Below are 13,830 nucleotides of genomic sequence, written 5' to 3'. Positions count from 1 at the left end.
ACAGTGATTCAATGGGTACTCGTAACCGAAAAACAAAGTGCACCATTCCGAACCCAACTCTAGCTGGCAGTAGGATAAACACCATTTAATCTATTTCACTTCAAACTTCAAACTGATTGTAAAAGGTAATACCCGGTTACTTACCAGTAATCTTCATTACTCTGAGTCCAGGTCTTCCCATTCCATTCCTTACACATGAGCAGTTTGCCTGCTCCACAGTACCTATCACCTAGCTGAGGTCAAAATAAGTACCACCAGTATGGTGCTGCCAACCCAGTATGCATTAAGGGGGAAGAATGTCACTAGGACAGCCTGATAATACCAAAGAAACTCATAGGAAAGAAAAAACAATCATCATAAGCAGAAACCTGGGAGGGAGGAATGGGCTCAGGAATGGAATAGGAAGACTTGGACACGGTGTAATGAAGATTACCAGCAAGTAACCGGGCATTACCTCCTCGTCCGTCTTCCTGTCTCAGTCCTTAAACATGAGCCCATACCTAATTGCATGGTGATCGATCCACACAGAAACTAGGGATGATGCAACATACTTGATATATTTAATGCAAAAAAAGCACAAATCACAGAATATGTACAGCTGATAAAACATGAGCACCAAACTCCATGGGTGCAGCCGTTCCCAACTGAAGTCGGTAGTGGGAAACAAACGTTTTGGGAGTAGCCCATGTAGCAGCATTACAAATGTCACACAGTGGCCTATGAGGAGGAAACACCCTGAGTTGACCGCCCCTGGACAGAAGACGGAAGAGAATGGTGAGCAGTCTCGTAAGACAAAACAAAAACACACTTCACCAACCGGGTCAAAGTGAACAAAGAAGACTTGAGGCCATTCCCAGAGAGACCATGGGTGACAAACAATGAATCTACTTGCCTAAATGCACTGGTATGGTCCAGGTATATGAAAAGAGCTCTCAACACATCCAGAGAATGGAGATTCTCCTCCTCTGGAGAAGACAGGTCAGGACAAAATACCGGAAGGACAATATCTTCCTGACAGTGGAAGTCAGACAAGACCTTGGGCAGAAAAAAACTGACTAGGGTGGAAGATTACCTTGTCTAGACAAAAATGTAAAAATGGGAGAGAAGCCGGCAAAGCTCAATCTGACCAGCACTGCCACCAGAAGAAACTACCACCAAAAAAAGAACTTTAGCAGTGAGAAACTTAAGGTCCACCGAAACAAGGTGTTCAAAAGGAGGACCAGTCAACATTTGAAGCACCAACAGAAGATTCCAGGGGGGACCAGAAAGCGGGTGACAGGACGCTGAAGCAAAATAATCTGCAAGAGGTGTGCCAATAAGGGAGAGACAGAGGACATATCTTAGCCTCTGAATGCCAGAATGGCGGTCCATTGGGCACGAAGAGTTGAGACCACAAGACCCAACACAAAGCCATCCCTCAAAAATTCAAATGCTCTTACAGGATCACAGGAAACCAGACAACGACTCTTCCCCTCCCACTAAGATTCAAAGTTCTTCCAGTGACAACTGTAGGACTTCAAGGTTGAAGGCGTATGATACAACTGGATGTTCTGTGCCACCTCAAGAAAACAACCCTAAGCCAACATGGTCATCCTCACAAGTGCCATAACCTAGCCAGAGGCGCAGGAGAGCTGGCATGCTTAGAAGTAGTAACTGCAAACACAACAATGATGGACAGAATGTGGATCAATGTCACACATTCACCCCAGTCAAAAGATCTGGGCCCAAATCCATCGTTTTTCCACTCCACACCACCCTGGGTTAGACAATGGCGATATGCAAATCAGCGCTGACCCTGTGCCCCATGGGAACAGTTCAGTCCGAACTACAAAAGCCATGTCCTTCCCAGAACGGAAACACGCATCCGAGGACCGGCCCGGTTTCGAGGTAACACCTCTCATCAGCCCGGCTAGCTTGATTCCAGTGGTGTGGAGTGCCTGGGACTCACGTCTGAGCATCCCCAGTACACTTAGAGCGGTAACTGCAAACACAACAATGATGGACAGAATGTGGATCAATGTCACACATTCACCCCAGTCAAAAGATCTGGGCCCAAATCCATCGTTTTTCCACTCCACACCACCCTGGGTTAGACAATGGCGATATGCAAATCAGCGCTGACCCTGTGCCCCATGGGAACAGTTCAGTCCGAACTACAAAAGCCATGTCCTTCCCAGAACGGAAACAAGCATCCGAGGACCGGCCCGGTTTCGAGGTAACACCTCTCATCAGCCCGGCTAGCTTGATTCCAGTGGTGTGGAGTGCCTGGGACTCACGTCTGAGCATCCCCAGTACACTTAGAGCGGTAACTGCAAACACAACAATGATGGACAGAATGTGGATCAATGTCACACATTCACCCCAGTCAAAAGATCTGGGCCCAAATCCATCGTTTTTCCACTCCACACCACCCTGGGTTAGACAATGGCGATATGCAAATCAGCGCTGACCCTGTGCCCCATGGGAACAGTTCAGTCCGAACTACAAAAGCCATGTCCTTCCCAGAACGGAAACAAGCATCCGAGGACCGGCCCGGTTTCGAGGTAACACCTCTCATCAGCCCGGCTAGCTTGATTCCAGTGGTGTGGAGTGCCTGGGACTCACGTCTGAGCATCCCCAGTACACTTAGAGTGGTAACTGCAAACACAACAATGATGGACAGAATGTGGATCAATGTCACACATTCACCCCAGTCAAAAGATCTGGGCCCAAATCCATCGTTTTTCCACTCCACACCACCCTGGGTTAGACAATGGCGATATGCAAATCAGCGCTGACCCTGTGCCCCATGGGAACAGTTCAGTCCGAACTACAAAAGCCATGTCCTTCCCAGAACGGAAACAAGCATCAGAGGACCGGCCCGGTTTCGAGGTAACACCTCTCATCAGCCCGGCTAGCTTGATTCCAGTGGTGTGGAGTGCCTGGGACTCACGTCTGAGCATCCCCAGTACACTTAGAGCGGTAACTGCAAACACAAAAATGATGGACAGAATGTGGATCAATGTCACACATTCACCCCAGTCAAAAGATCTGGGCCCAAATCCATCGTTTTTCCACTCCACACCACCCTGGGTTAGACAATGGCGATATGCAAATCAGCGCTGACCCTGTGCCCCATGGGAACAGTTCAGTCTGAACTACAAAAGCCATGTCCTTCCCAGAACGGAAACAAGCATCCGAGGACCGGCCCGGTTTCGAGGTAACACCTCTCATCAGCCCGGCTAGCTTGATTCCAGTGGTGTGGAGTGCCTGGGACTCACGTCTGAGCATCCCCAGTACACTTAGAGCGGTAACTGCAAACACAACAATGATGGACAGAATGTGGATCAATGTCACACATTCACCCCAGTCAAAAGATCTGGGCCCAAATCCATCGTTTTTCCACTCCACACCACCCTGGGTTAGACAATGGCGATATGCAAATCAGCGCTGACCCTGTGCCCCATGGGAACAGTTCAGTCCGAACTACAAAAGCCATGTCCTTCCCAGAACGGAAACAAGCATCCGAGGACCGGCCCGGTTTCGAGGTAACACCTCTCATCAGCCCGGCTAGCTTGATTCCAGTGGTGTGGAGTGCCTGGGACTCACGTCTGAGCATCCCCAGTACACTTAGAGCGGTAACTGCAAACACAAAAATGATGGACAGAATGTGGATCAATGTCACACATTCACCCCAGTCAAAAGATCTGGGCCCAAATCCATCGTTTTTCCACTCCACACCACCCTGGGTTAGACAATGGCGATATGCAAATCAGCGCTGACCCTGTGCCCCATGGGAACAGTTCAGTCCGAACTACAAAAGCCATGTCCTTCCCAGAACGGAAACAAGCATCCGAGGACCGGCCCGGTTTCGAGGTAACACCTCTCATCAGCCCGGCTAGCTTGATTCCAGTGGTGTGGAGTGCCTGGGACTCACGTCTGAGCATCCCCAGTACACTTAGAGCGGTAACTGCAAACACAACAATGATGGACAGAATGTGGATCAATGTCACACATTCACCCCAGTCAAAAGATCTGGGCCCAAATCCATCGTTTTTCCACTCCACACCACCCTGGGTTAGACAATGGCGATATGCAAATCAGCGCTGACCCTGTGCCCCATGGGAACAGTTCAGTCCGAACTACAAAAGCCATGTCCTTCCCAGAACGGAAACAAGCATCCGAGGACCGGCCCGGTTTCGAGGTAACACCTCTCATCAGCCCGGCTAGCTTGATTCCAGTGGTGTGGAGTGCCTGGGACTCACGTCTGAGCATCCCCAGTACACTTAGAGCGGTAACTGCAAACACAACAATGATGGACAGAATGTGGATCAATGTCACACATTCACCCCAGTCAAAAGATCTGGGCCCAAATCCATCGTTTTTCCACTCCACACCACCCTGGGTTAGACAATGGCGATATGCAAATCAGCGCTGACCCTGTGCCCCATGGGAACAGTTCAGTCCGAACTACAAAAGCCATGTCCTTCCCAGAACGGAAACAAGCATCCGAGGACCGGCCCGGTTTCGAGGTAACACCTCTCATCAGCCCGGCTAGCTTGATTCCAGTGGTGTGGAGTGCCTGGGACTCACGTCTGAGCATCCCCAGTACACTTAGAGTGGTAACTGCAAACACAACAATGATGGACAGAATGTGGATCAATGTCACACATTCACCCCAGTCAAAAGATCTGGGCCCAAATCCATCGTTTTTCCACTCCACACCACCCTGGGTTAGACAATGGCGATATGCAAATCAGCGCTGACCCTGTGCCCCATGGGAACAGTTCAGTCCGAACTACAAAAGCCATGTCCTTCCCAGAACGGAAACAAGCATCAGAGGACCGGCCCGGTTTCGAGGTAACACCTCTCATCAGCCCGGCTAGCTTGATTCCAGTGGTGTGGAGTGCCTGGGACTCACGTCTGAGCATCCCCAGTACACTTAGAGCGGTAACTGCAAACACAAAAATGATGGACAGAATGTGGATCAATGTCACACATTCACCCCAGTCAAAAGATCTGGGCCCAAATCCATCGTTTTTCCACTCCACACCACCCTGGGTTAGACAATGGCGATATGCAAATCAGCGCTGACCCTGTGCCCCATGGGAACAGTTCAGTCTGAACTACAAAAGCCATGTCCTTCCCAGAACGGAAACAAGCATCCGAGGACCGGCCCGGTTTCGAGGTAACACCTCTCATCAGCCCGGCTAGCTTGATTCCAGTGGTGTGGAGTGCCTGGGACTCACGTCTGAGCATCCCCAGTACACTTAGAGCGGTAACTGCAAACACAACAATGATGGACAGAATGTGGATCAATGTCACACATTCACCCCAGTCAAAAGATCTGGGCCCAAATCCATCGTTTTTCCACTCCACACCACCCTGGGTTAGACAATGGCGATATGCAAATCAGCGCTGACCCTGTGCCCCATGGGAACAGTTCAGTCCGAACTACAAAAGCCATGTCCTTCCCAGAACGGAAACAAGCATCCGAGGACCGGCCCGGTTTCGAGGTAACACCTCTCATCAGCCCGGCTAGCTTGATTCCAGTGGTGTGGAGTGCCTGGGACTCACGTCTGAGCATCCCCAGTACACTTAGAGCGGTAACTGCAAACACAAAAATGATGGACAGAATGTGGATCAATGTCACACATTCACCCCAGTCAAAAGATCTGGGCCCAAATCCATCGTTTTTCCACTCCACACCACCCTGGGTTAGACAATGGCGATATGCAAATCAGCGCTGACCCTGTGCCCCATGGGAACAGTTCAGTCCGAACTACAAAAGCCATGTCCTTCCCAGAACGGAAACAAGCATCCGAGGACCGGCCCGGTTTCGAGGTAACACCTCTCATCAGCCCGGCTAGCTTGATTCCAGTGGTGTGGAGTGCCTGGGACTCACGTCTGAGCATCCCCAGTACACTTAGAGCGGTAACTGCAAACACAACAATGATGGACAGAATGTGGATCAATGTCACACATTCACCCCAGTCAAAAGATCTGGGCCCAAATCCATCGTTTTTCCACTCCACACCACCCTGGGTTAGACAATGGCGATATGCAAATCAGCGCTGACCCTGTGCCCCATGGGAACAGTTCAGTCCGAACTACAAAAGCCATGTCCTTCCCAGAACGGAAACAAGCATCCGAGGACCGGCCCGGTTTCGAGGTAACACCTCTCATCAGCCCGGCTAGCTTGCCTCCAGTGGTGTGGAGTGCCTGGGACTCACGTCTGAGCATCCCCAGTACACTTAGAGCGGTTACTGCAAAAACAACAATGATGGACAGAATGTGGATCAATGTCACACATTCACCCCAGTCAAAAGATCTGGGCCCAAATCCATCGTTTTTCCACTCCACACCACCCTGGGTTAGACAATGGCGATATGCAAATCAGCATATTGTTGTGTTTGCTTGCTTTTAATTTTAACTGTATTTACACAGCCTTTAGTACCCCTAAAGAGGTGTTGAAGGGACAGTTATGTAAAAAACAAATTGCCTTACTTAAGCTCTGGTATTACTAAAATCTACATTTTGGAAGCACCATTTTGTCTTAAAACGATTTGCACGTTTGAAGCACTCTGTTTACACTGTGTGTAATGCAAGTATAAAATAATGACTTACATATTCACAGTGCTTTCTGTCACAGGCTGTGACCTCGTCGCACTAAAAATACACATCCCTGTTCTCAACTGCACCAATCAAGATTTAATTATGTGGCTCTCTGGTTACACACAGACCTCTGCAGCACATTAACTAATAGAGGTTTCATAATGTACCACAGTGCATTTCCCACTGAGTAACAACTTTTTACATTTATTTTTCATTTAGGGTAGTACTTGATGGTGAAAGATGTAAAAATCATTCAGAATATTTATGAGCGTATTAATAAGAGGCTTGCATCGCCAGAGCATAACATTTTTTTGATGCTCCGGTGGCTCAAGCGCCTCTACCATACCTAAGAGGTGGTGCAAAGTCACCCTGCATGGCTTTGCATGGCCTCATAGATAGGGAGTAAGAGATGGCAGCGCAAGTCACTGCATTGCCTTACTCTGCATCAAGGAGGTGTTCCATGGTTGTTGCATGGGATTCCTCCGCAACACCCATGGATTTTGATGCTGCCCCATATTTATAAAATCACATAAACCTGGGGCAGCTCCAAAGACGCCTCTCCCATGGAGGCGTAACGCGGAGAAATGTTTTCATTTCTCCTAGTTTTTTCCTCTTTCCATGTGTGCTGCCTTCTGCAGCTCACATAGAAATGTAAATGTAATTCATTTATATAGCGCTGTATCACCTACCGGTTTCTAAGCGCTTGCTTAGGGAACCCGTCCTGGTATTCCCCTGTGTGATAACCACTTTACAGGGCAATCCCAAGGTGAAAGCCAGGCATCCCGCTGCGAGAGGCCGTCGTGGAGATTAAGCAAGCTATTGCCCAGAGTTGCAGAGTCGGACTCCATGATTGGAATAGGCACCGAGGCGAGAATTGTCAGGTCCGGAGAAATTTGAGCCCAAGACCCACCGAGGCGGGGAATTGAACCCTGGTCCGGGCCAGACCTCTGCATCAGGGTCTGCCGCTCCAACCACTTGAGCCACACTTCTCCTCGCCTCTCAGGATTGTTTTTGTGCCCCTTTCTGTACAAAAACAATCCTGCCTATGTTGGTGCTAGGCATCAATTTGTGCGCCAACGCAAGGGAAAAGGACAGGAATGTACTGTATTTCATAAATATGGTGCATTCCTGCCCTTTCACATTAGTATAGGGCAGCCCAGCAAGGTCCTGCGGCACTGCCCTATGCCAATTCCTCATACACAAGGCCCTTTCTTATTAGCTACACCTTTGACTACAACCCCACTGACCTTTGGTTTGCTAAACACTGTTTAATATTATTTCCCTACCTTATGAATTATTTGCTGTGGGAATTGGGGGCATTTATGGTTGTCGATGAGGAGGAGTACCAGGTCTAGAAGTTTTTGTCAGAAGCGGGTCTTTATACCTAAAAAGTTTGACAAAGGAATCTCGGCATCAAAAAAGTTTGAAGACCTCTGCCCTAGGGTGAGAGAGAGATGAAGGTAGGCTTAAAGTAATCGGATGAGAGACACAATTGACAGTACATGTGGGTCATGGCAAACAAAACGCAGAATTTAATTTTGGATGGGCTGAACTAAGAGAGAAGGAAATACAGGGCCCAATTCACAGAACTAACTTAAGACAAAATCCTAAACTTACTACCATTTTGGTATTCACAGAAGGCACTTACTCATTTTGGTATTCACAGAAGGCACTTACTCATTTCGATATATTCACAGAAGTTAGGAGTCCTAACTTTAGGACTCCTAAATGCCTTCTGTGAATACAGATAGTCTTAAAGTTAGGATTTTTCTCAGTTTAGGAGTAGTAAAGTTAGGACTCCTAAATTTAGGACTCCTAAACTGAGAAAATTCCTAACTTTGAGACTTTCGGTATTCACAGAAGGCATTTAGGAGTCCTAACTTTACTACTCCTAAACTAAGAAAAATCCTAACTTTAAGACTTTCGGTATTCATAGAAGCCATTTAGGAGTCCTAAAGTTAGGACTCCTAACTTCTGTGAATACCGAAATGAGTAAGTGCCTTCTGTGAATGTCAAAATGAGTAAGTGCCTTCAGTGAATACCAAAATGGTAGTAAGTTTAGGATTTTGTCTTAAGTTAGTTCTGTGAATCGGACCCACGGTGTGAGAATAGGACTAAAATAATTTTAGAGATGTCAAAAAGAAGTTCCCTGCGTTTGGCACAAGGTGGCATGAGGGCTCCATAAATGAAAGACAGAAAGCGATATGAAAGACGTTTGTCAAGGTGAACGCTACGGAGTGCAAGTATGGCGCTGACAGTGTGCAGTACAGCAGATGACTAATGCAACCTATCGGGAGGACTATTGAAAGGTAGGATCTAGAGTGACTGTTGTGCTTTCAGTATCAGATAACAGTAACCACATTTCCTTTGGTTGCAGTCGCCTCCTCCCCCTGCAGAGCAGGCGTGCATCAGCCAGCGCTTCCTGCAGGGTACCATCATCGCCCTGGTGATTATCATGGCTTTCAGGTAAGACTTCCCTTCCTTTCCCCGGTGATGTGTGTTTACAGATGCACAGGCGGGAAATGTATATTCCTGCAAAGGACGAGATTGCACGGAATTGAGAAAATGAGAACTGATAACTACAGTTATAAGTTGATTGCTGAAATATATCACAATTTAAGTAAAAGATGCTTTATTAGAAGTGAATACATTTATTTTCTTCTAGAATAGTTTGTTTTTCCTGCGGAAATTTCTTTTTGGTTAGAATTGGTTTTCTTCTCCTATAATGTCTAATTACATCTCATGGATTAAGATTCCTATCATGAATTTATTGTGTTTTTTGTTTCTTCTAATCTAGAATCAGGATTCTTTTTTTTTTGTTGAGATTTCTTGTCCTCTGGAAGTGGGATGCACAGTCACAAAGAAATTACGCAGAACAGCGCTGCAAACAATTTAGAAGTGCTGCATCATTTAAATAAAGCAGCGATGCATCGTATTCACAAGAATACAGCACACTCCTGTATTTTCCCTTCGCCGGTGCTAAAAAAGCTGGCTAGCACCAACGCCGACACCCTTGCACCATGGTGCAAGGGCGCCTGCGTTGCAGGGATGATTGTATATGTGTAGGAAAGGAATCGCCTTTAATGATTGTTTATGTGCAGGAAGGTGTCCCTTCCTGCATATAAACAATCATTAAAGGCGATATGCCCCTTCTATGTGTGCTGCAAAATGCAGTACGCATAGACAGAGCAAAAAACGAGGAGAAATAAAAGGTTTTCCCCTCATTGCGCCACTCTATTGCCTGCTTTTCAATGGTGTTTTTGGCGCTGCTTCAGATTTACAGATCTTTGTAAATCTGGGTCAACGTCAAAAAGCTATGGGTGTTGCGGTGTAACGCCCACAGCAACGTTCCTTTCATGCAAATATCTGCGTGAAAGGGTACGATTTTTACAAAGCGTTGTTAAGCCATGCGAAGAAGCTTTTTTTTAAATGGGATGTTGTGACACCGGAGCGGAGGGGAAAAGTGACTCTTCGGTGGGGCAATGCCCTTGTAAATATAACCCGGGGTTTCTTCTCCTCTTGGTTTTGGGGTATGACGTACTGAGGACTGTGTTTCTTCGCTGGGATTAGATTTGTATTGCTCTAAGATTCGGTTTCTGTCTCTGTAGTTTGGTCATCATCCTGTGTGGGTCTGGGCTTCTTTTCTTTCTGAAAAGGGGTTTCTCCTTCCTTAGGACTGGTTTTCTTATCCTTTGGGATTTCTCTTTCCTGATTTGTGAGTGCTCTTCTACTGGATTGTATTTGTTCCACTTTGGAGTTCGACTTCTTCTTTTCTGGTGGGGTTTCATTTCTCTGGGATTGCATGTCTTGTATTCCAGGATCAATGGTCTCCCTTTTCTGGAATGTAGCTTTTTTTCTGGGATTTGTTTGCTTTTCTGGAATCTGGCTTCTTTTATTGTTTGCTATGAGGTTGGATCGATTTTTCTCAGTGTTTTATCTCCCCCTTTTCGATTGGGGTTTCTTCTTTTCTGTGATTCAGTTGCTACTTTTGTGAAGTTGGGTTGTTTTTCTTTATCACTAGGTTTGCACTTTCAGAATGTGACCTATTTGCATTGTCTATAGGATTGGATTTTACTATTCAGGTCCACCTCTGGAAATGGATCTCAGTTCTAAAATTGCATGCCATCCCCTTGTGTAAACACCACTGTAGTTATTCTTCACAAGTGGGACTTACCGGCCTTGCACATACACATACACATACACGCACACACACATACACACACACACACACACACACACCCCTACCTAATTTTGCTAAGCAAATATACAGTAAGTCTAATTAAAGGGTTAGACTCACGCAGACCTGTACACATATACAACCATGTGCGTAGACACACTTAAATTTCATGCTGAAACGAGTCTCTTTCCTTCAAAATTAGACTTTCATGACCTGATGGATTTGCTTGTTATGTCACATGAAAAATAGCAATAGTTTCCATGAAGCATAAACTTAGAATACAAACAGTGCCCACTTCTGAAAATAATGTGACTAGAGACCTAAAGCCAAAACTGGTGAGACATTCCTACAATGCTCAAATAAAGCAAATGGTGATATTGTAAAATCTCTCTCTCTTGCAGCGTCATCTCCATGTCTACCCTTTATGTCCTGAACTTGCGGAATGAGGACGACTTCCTGAATTCAGATGAGTAGGTGTCCGTGAAAGGCAGGCTCCTCTGCACACACCAATGGACCAATAGAATTCCTTGTTATATCCCATACTTTGGCAAGGGTCTGCTTGAGTGAATGTCAGTAGGCGGGAAGAGATGATGGGGCATGATTGAAGGATGGAGTTCTGGGATAGTCCAGCATGAGGCCTTTAGTTTTTGTGCAATACAGAGATATGACTCATGGGACTCAGTAGACATCTGACATCCCCAGAATCAGGAGGGCATGGAATGCTGATGTTTGTGTTCAGTGGATGGATACCATGAAGAATGTGTCGGCAACATCCTGCACTGAGGAATCAACCATGGGTAGTGGTCGGGATGGATGTTGAGACCCTTCTTGGAAATAGTACTAGATATGAAAAGGCTGTCGTAGGTTTGAAGATTCGAGCCAGGGACATAGAGAAGGAGCCCGCCCTTAGAACCACATGACATCTGACCTGTTTCACCAAGGTCTGGGGCAAGCGGCTGTTTTTCATTGAATTTATTAAAGTGTGATTGTTTGGTTCTCCCCAAAGAGGTTCTGTCAGTCCATGTTGTCAAGTAAGATGGTTGTTGCCTGTTATTAGTTAAAGCTGATTTTTTAAATTCTGGTCCTGTAACTCTGAGATAATGTAGATCTAACCCTTCTTTTCTTTTTTCTCTCACCCGTCATTTCTTTTCTCTCATCGTTCTCCTTCTGATTTTTCTGACTTTGCCTTTGCTGTTTCTTTTACTCTCAATCTCATTACCCTTTCAACCTTCTTTCTCTCTGCCCCTCTGTCGTCTGTCTTTCCTTACACTCTCTCCTTCCTCATTTTCAGTGTTTTCTCTCTCTTAACTTTCTTTGTCCCATTTCCACCTCATATTCTGTGCTTCCTTGTGCTTTCTTCCTTTCAATCCTCTCTCACTCTGCGGCCCCCTGTATTGTTTCTCTGTTGTCCTAATTAGCGCTCTAGCGCTGATTCACGCCTGCCGCAAGGTTCAATTTCAACACAGGGCCCTCCGGATCTTTGATACTCTCAGCTCATGGTATGTTATATACAGGAGATTTTAAGTGATTCTAAAAAACACGGCAACATCATTTTCTTACCTCCCAAACAGTTTTTGATTTCTTCATCTGCATCACCCTCAATTCATTGATTGTATTCCCTTGAGTATCACCTTCACTTCACCACTTCTCTTCCCTTTGGCATTACTCACAGTCCAATCCAGTCCTAACACTTATTAGTTTAGCTGATTATTGCACTCACCCAGTCCATCTTTGGTCTTCATACTCCAGCATCCCTCATCTACAAACCATCATTCCCTCCTCAGATGGGCAATAACTCAAAACTGCCTCGTCATTAATATCACCAAAAATCCATAACTGGTACTATCTTCAATCTAACACTGCCACTCATTCATCCAATGGTATCATCACTAATACAGGGTTGTCAAATGCTTCTGCAGTACTTCCTGATTATCGCTTGCAACACCTTGTGGTGTCATTCACATCCCATTGTCAACACATCCCTCTAGCATGTCATTGCACTTATCTTCTACTCTATCATTCTGTTCCATCGTTACCTTTCTTCCATTATCCACTTACACTTTTCCCTTCCAGCATCACTAGGCAACTGATGACATGTTACCTCCTTTTACCTTCTTTTGGTCTTTCTCTCTAGTTATCTCTGACTTTTTTCTTCTCTGTTTTTCTTTCTCGTATCATCTTTATTTCTATGTTCTTTGTATTTTCTCTCATTACTGAATTACTCAGACTTGTGACTCATTGACCTAGGAAATCAGCCTGGTACTTCAGTAAGCATACTTAAGATGTTTTTACTATTCTAGGTGCACATTGGCTGCAGCCCTACTGACTAGAAGCCACTCACAGCAAATATTGAAGAGATTAATGCAGTGACAGCCTGTGCAAGAAAATCCCTCGGGCCACATTCCATTGAAAACTATAGGGATTAGAGGTCCTTGGGTCGGATCCTCTTCATTAAATAATGTCCTGAATCCCTAATGATCTAGATGATGCTCTTAAACTGGTACTAGTAGCCCTCGAGACAGCAGAGGTGTTGATTTTTCAGGTCTTCTCTTGGTCAAGCCTGGATGAATATTAACGATGTTTTGTCAATGAAGAGATTAGTAAATTGTCCTTGCAATTTTTTCTTGTGTGTGTCTCCATTCCCAGTTATAATACCTTTAAGGGCTTTGCAAAAGTCAGGTGCCTACTTCGATAGCAAAACAGTATCCTTTTTTCTGAATGCGTCTAGTGATTAGATACTGCCATAGTTCTTTGACACACACACTTAACTGAACAATAAAAAGCACAATGACTCAACAACCAATACAAGTAACACTCGTATAATCTGAAGGCTTTTTCATTTTGATCACAAATGTTTGTGGAGCATAACAGGACACCTTGTTTAATCTGTGTCTCGTGAGAGAGCATTCTATGGCTCCCCTCTCCACACGGGTAACATCTGCCCCCAAAGCTCTGGAGACGTCTTTCGGTGAACACAATTTTAGTGACATGAGGAAGTAAAGAAGTCACCTTCTTATGGAATGTTCAGCCAACCAAAACCAAATCACATACTTAGGACA

General features: G+C 45.7%; 1 protein-coding gene across 3 annotated transcripts in view; it reads left to right on the top strand.

Annotated features, from left to right (window-relative positions):
* Positions 1–13,830, top strand: part of MYRF (myelin regulatory factor) — a 462,812-nt gene that overhangs the window by 385,272 nt on the left and 63,710 nt on the right. For all 3 annotated transcript variants that reach the window (XM_078680606.1, XM_078680605.1, XM_078680607.1), the window contains 2 exons: positions 8,972–9,060; positions 11,173–11,241. In XM_078680606.1, the coding sequence (XP_078536732.1) occupies positions 8,972–9,060; positions 11,173–11,241 (158 nt within the window). The remainder of the gene's footprint in view (positions 1–8,971; positions 9,061–11,172; positions 11,242–13,830) is intronic.

This window comes from Lissotriton helveticus, chromosome 3_1, assembly GCF_964261635.1.
Source record: "Lissotriton helveticus chromosome 3_1, aLisHel1.1, whole genome shotgun sequence".
Lineage (NCBI taxonomy): Eukaryota > Metazoa > Chordata > Amphibia > Caudata > Salamandridae > Lissotriton > Lissotriton helveticus.
The sequence above is the reverse complement of the archived record's forward strand: the minus strand, read 5'-3'. Positions and strand labels throughout refer to the sequence as shown.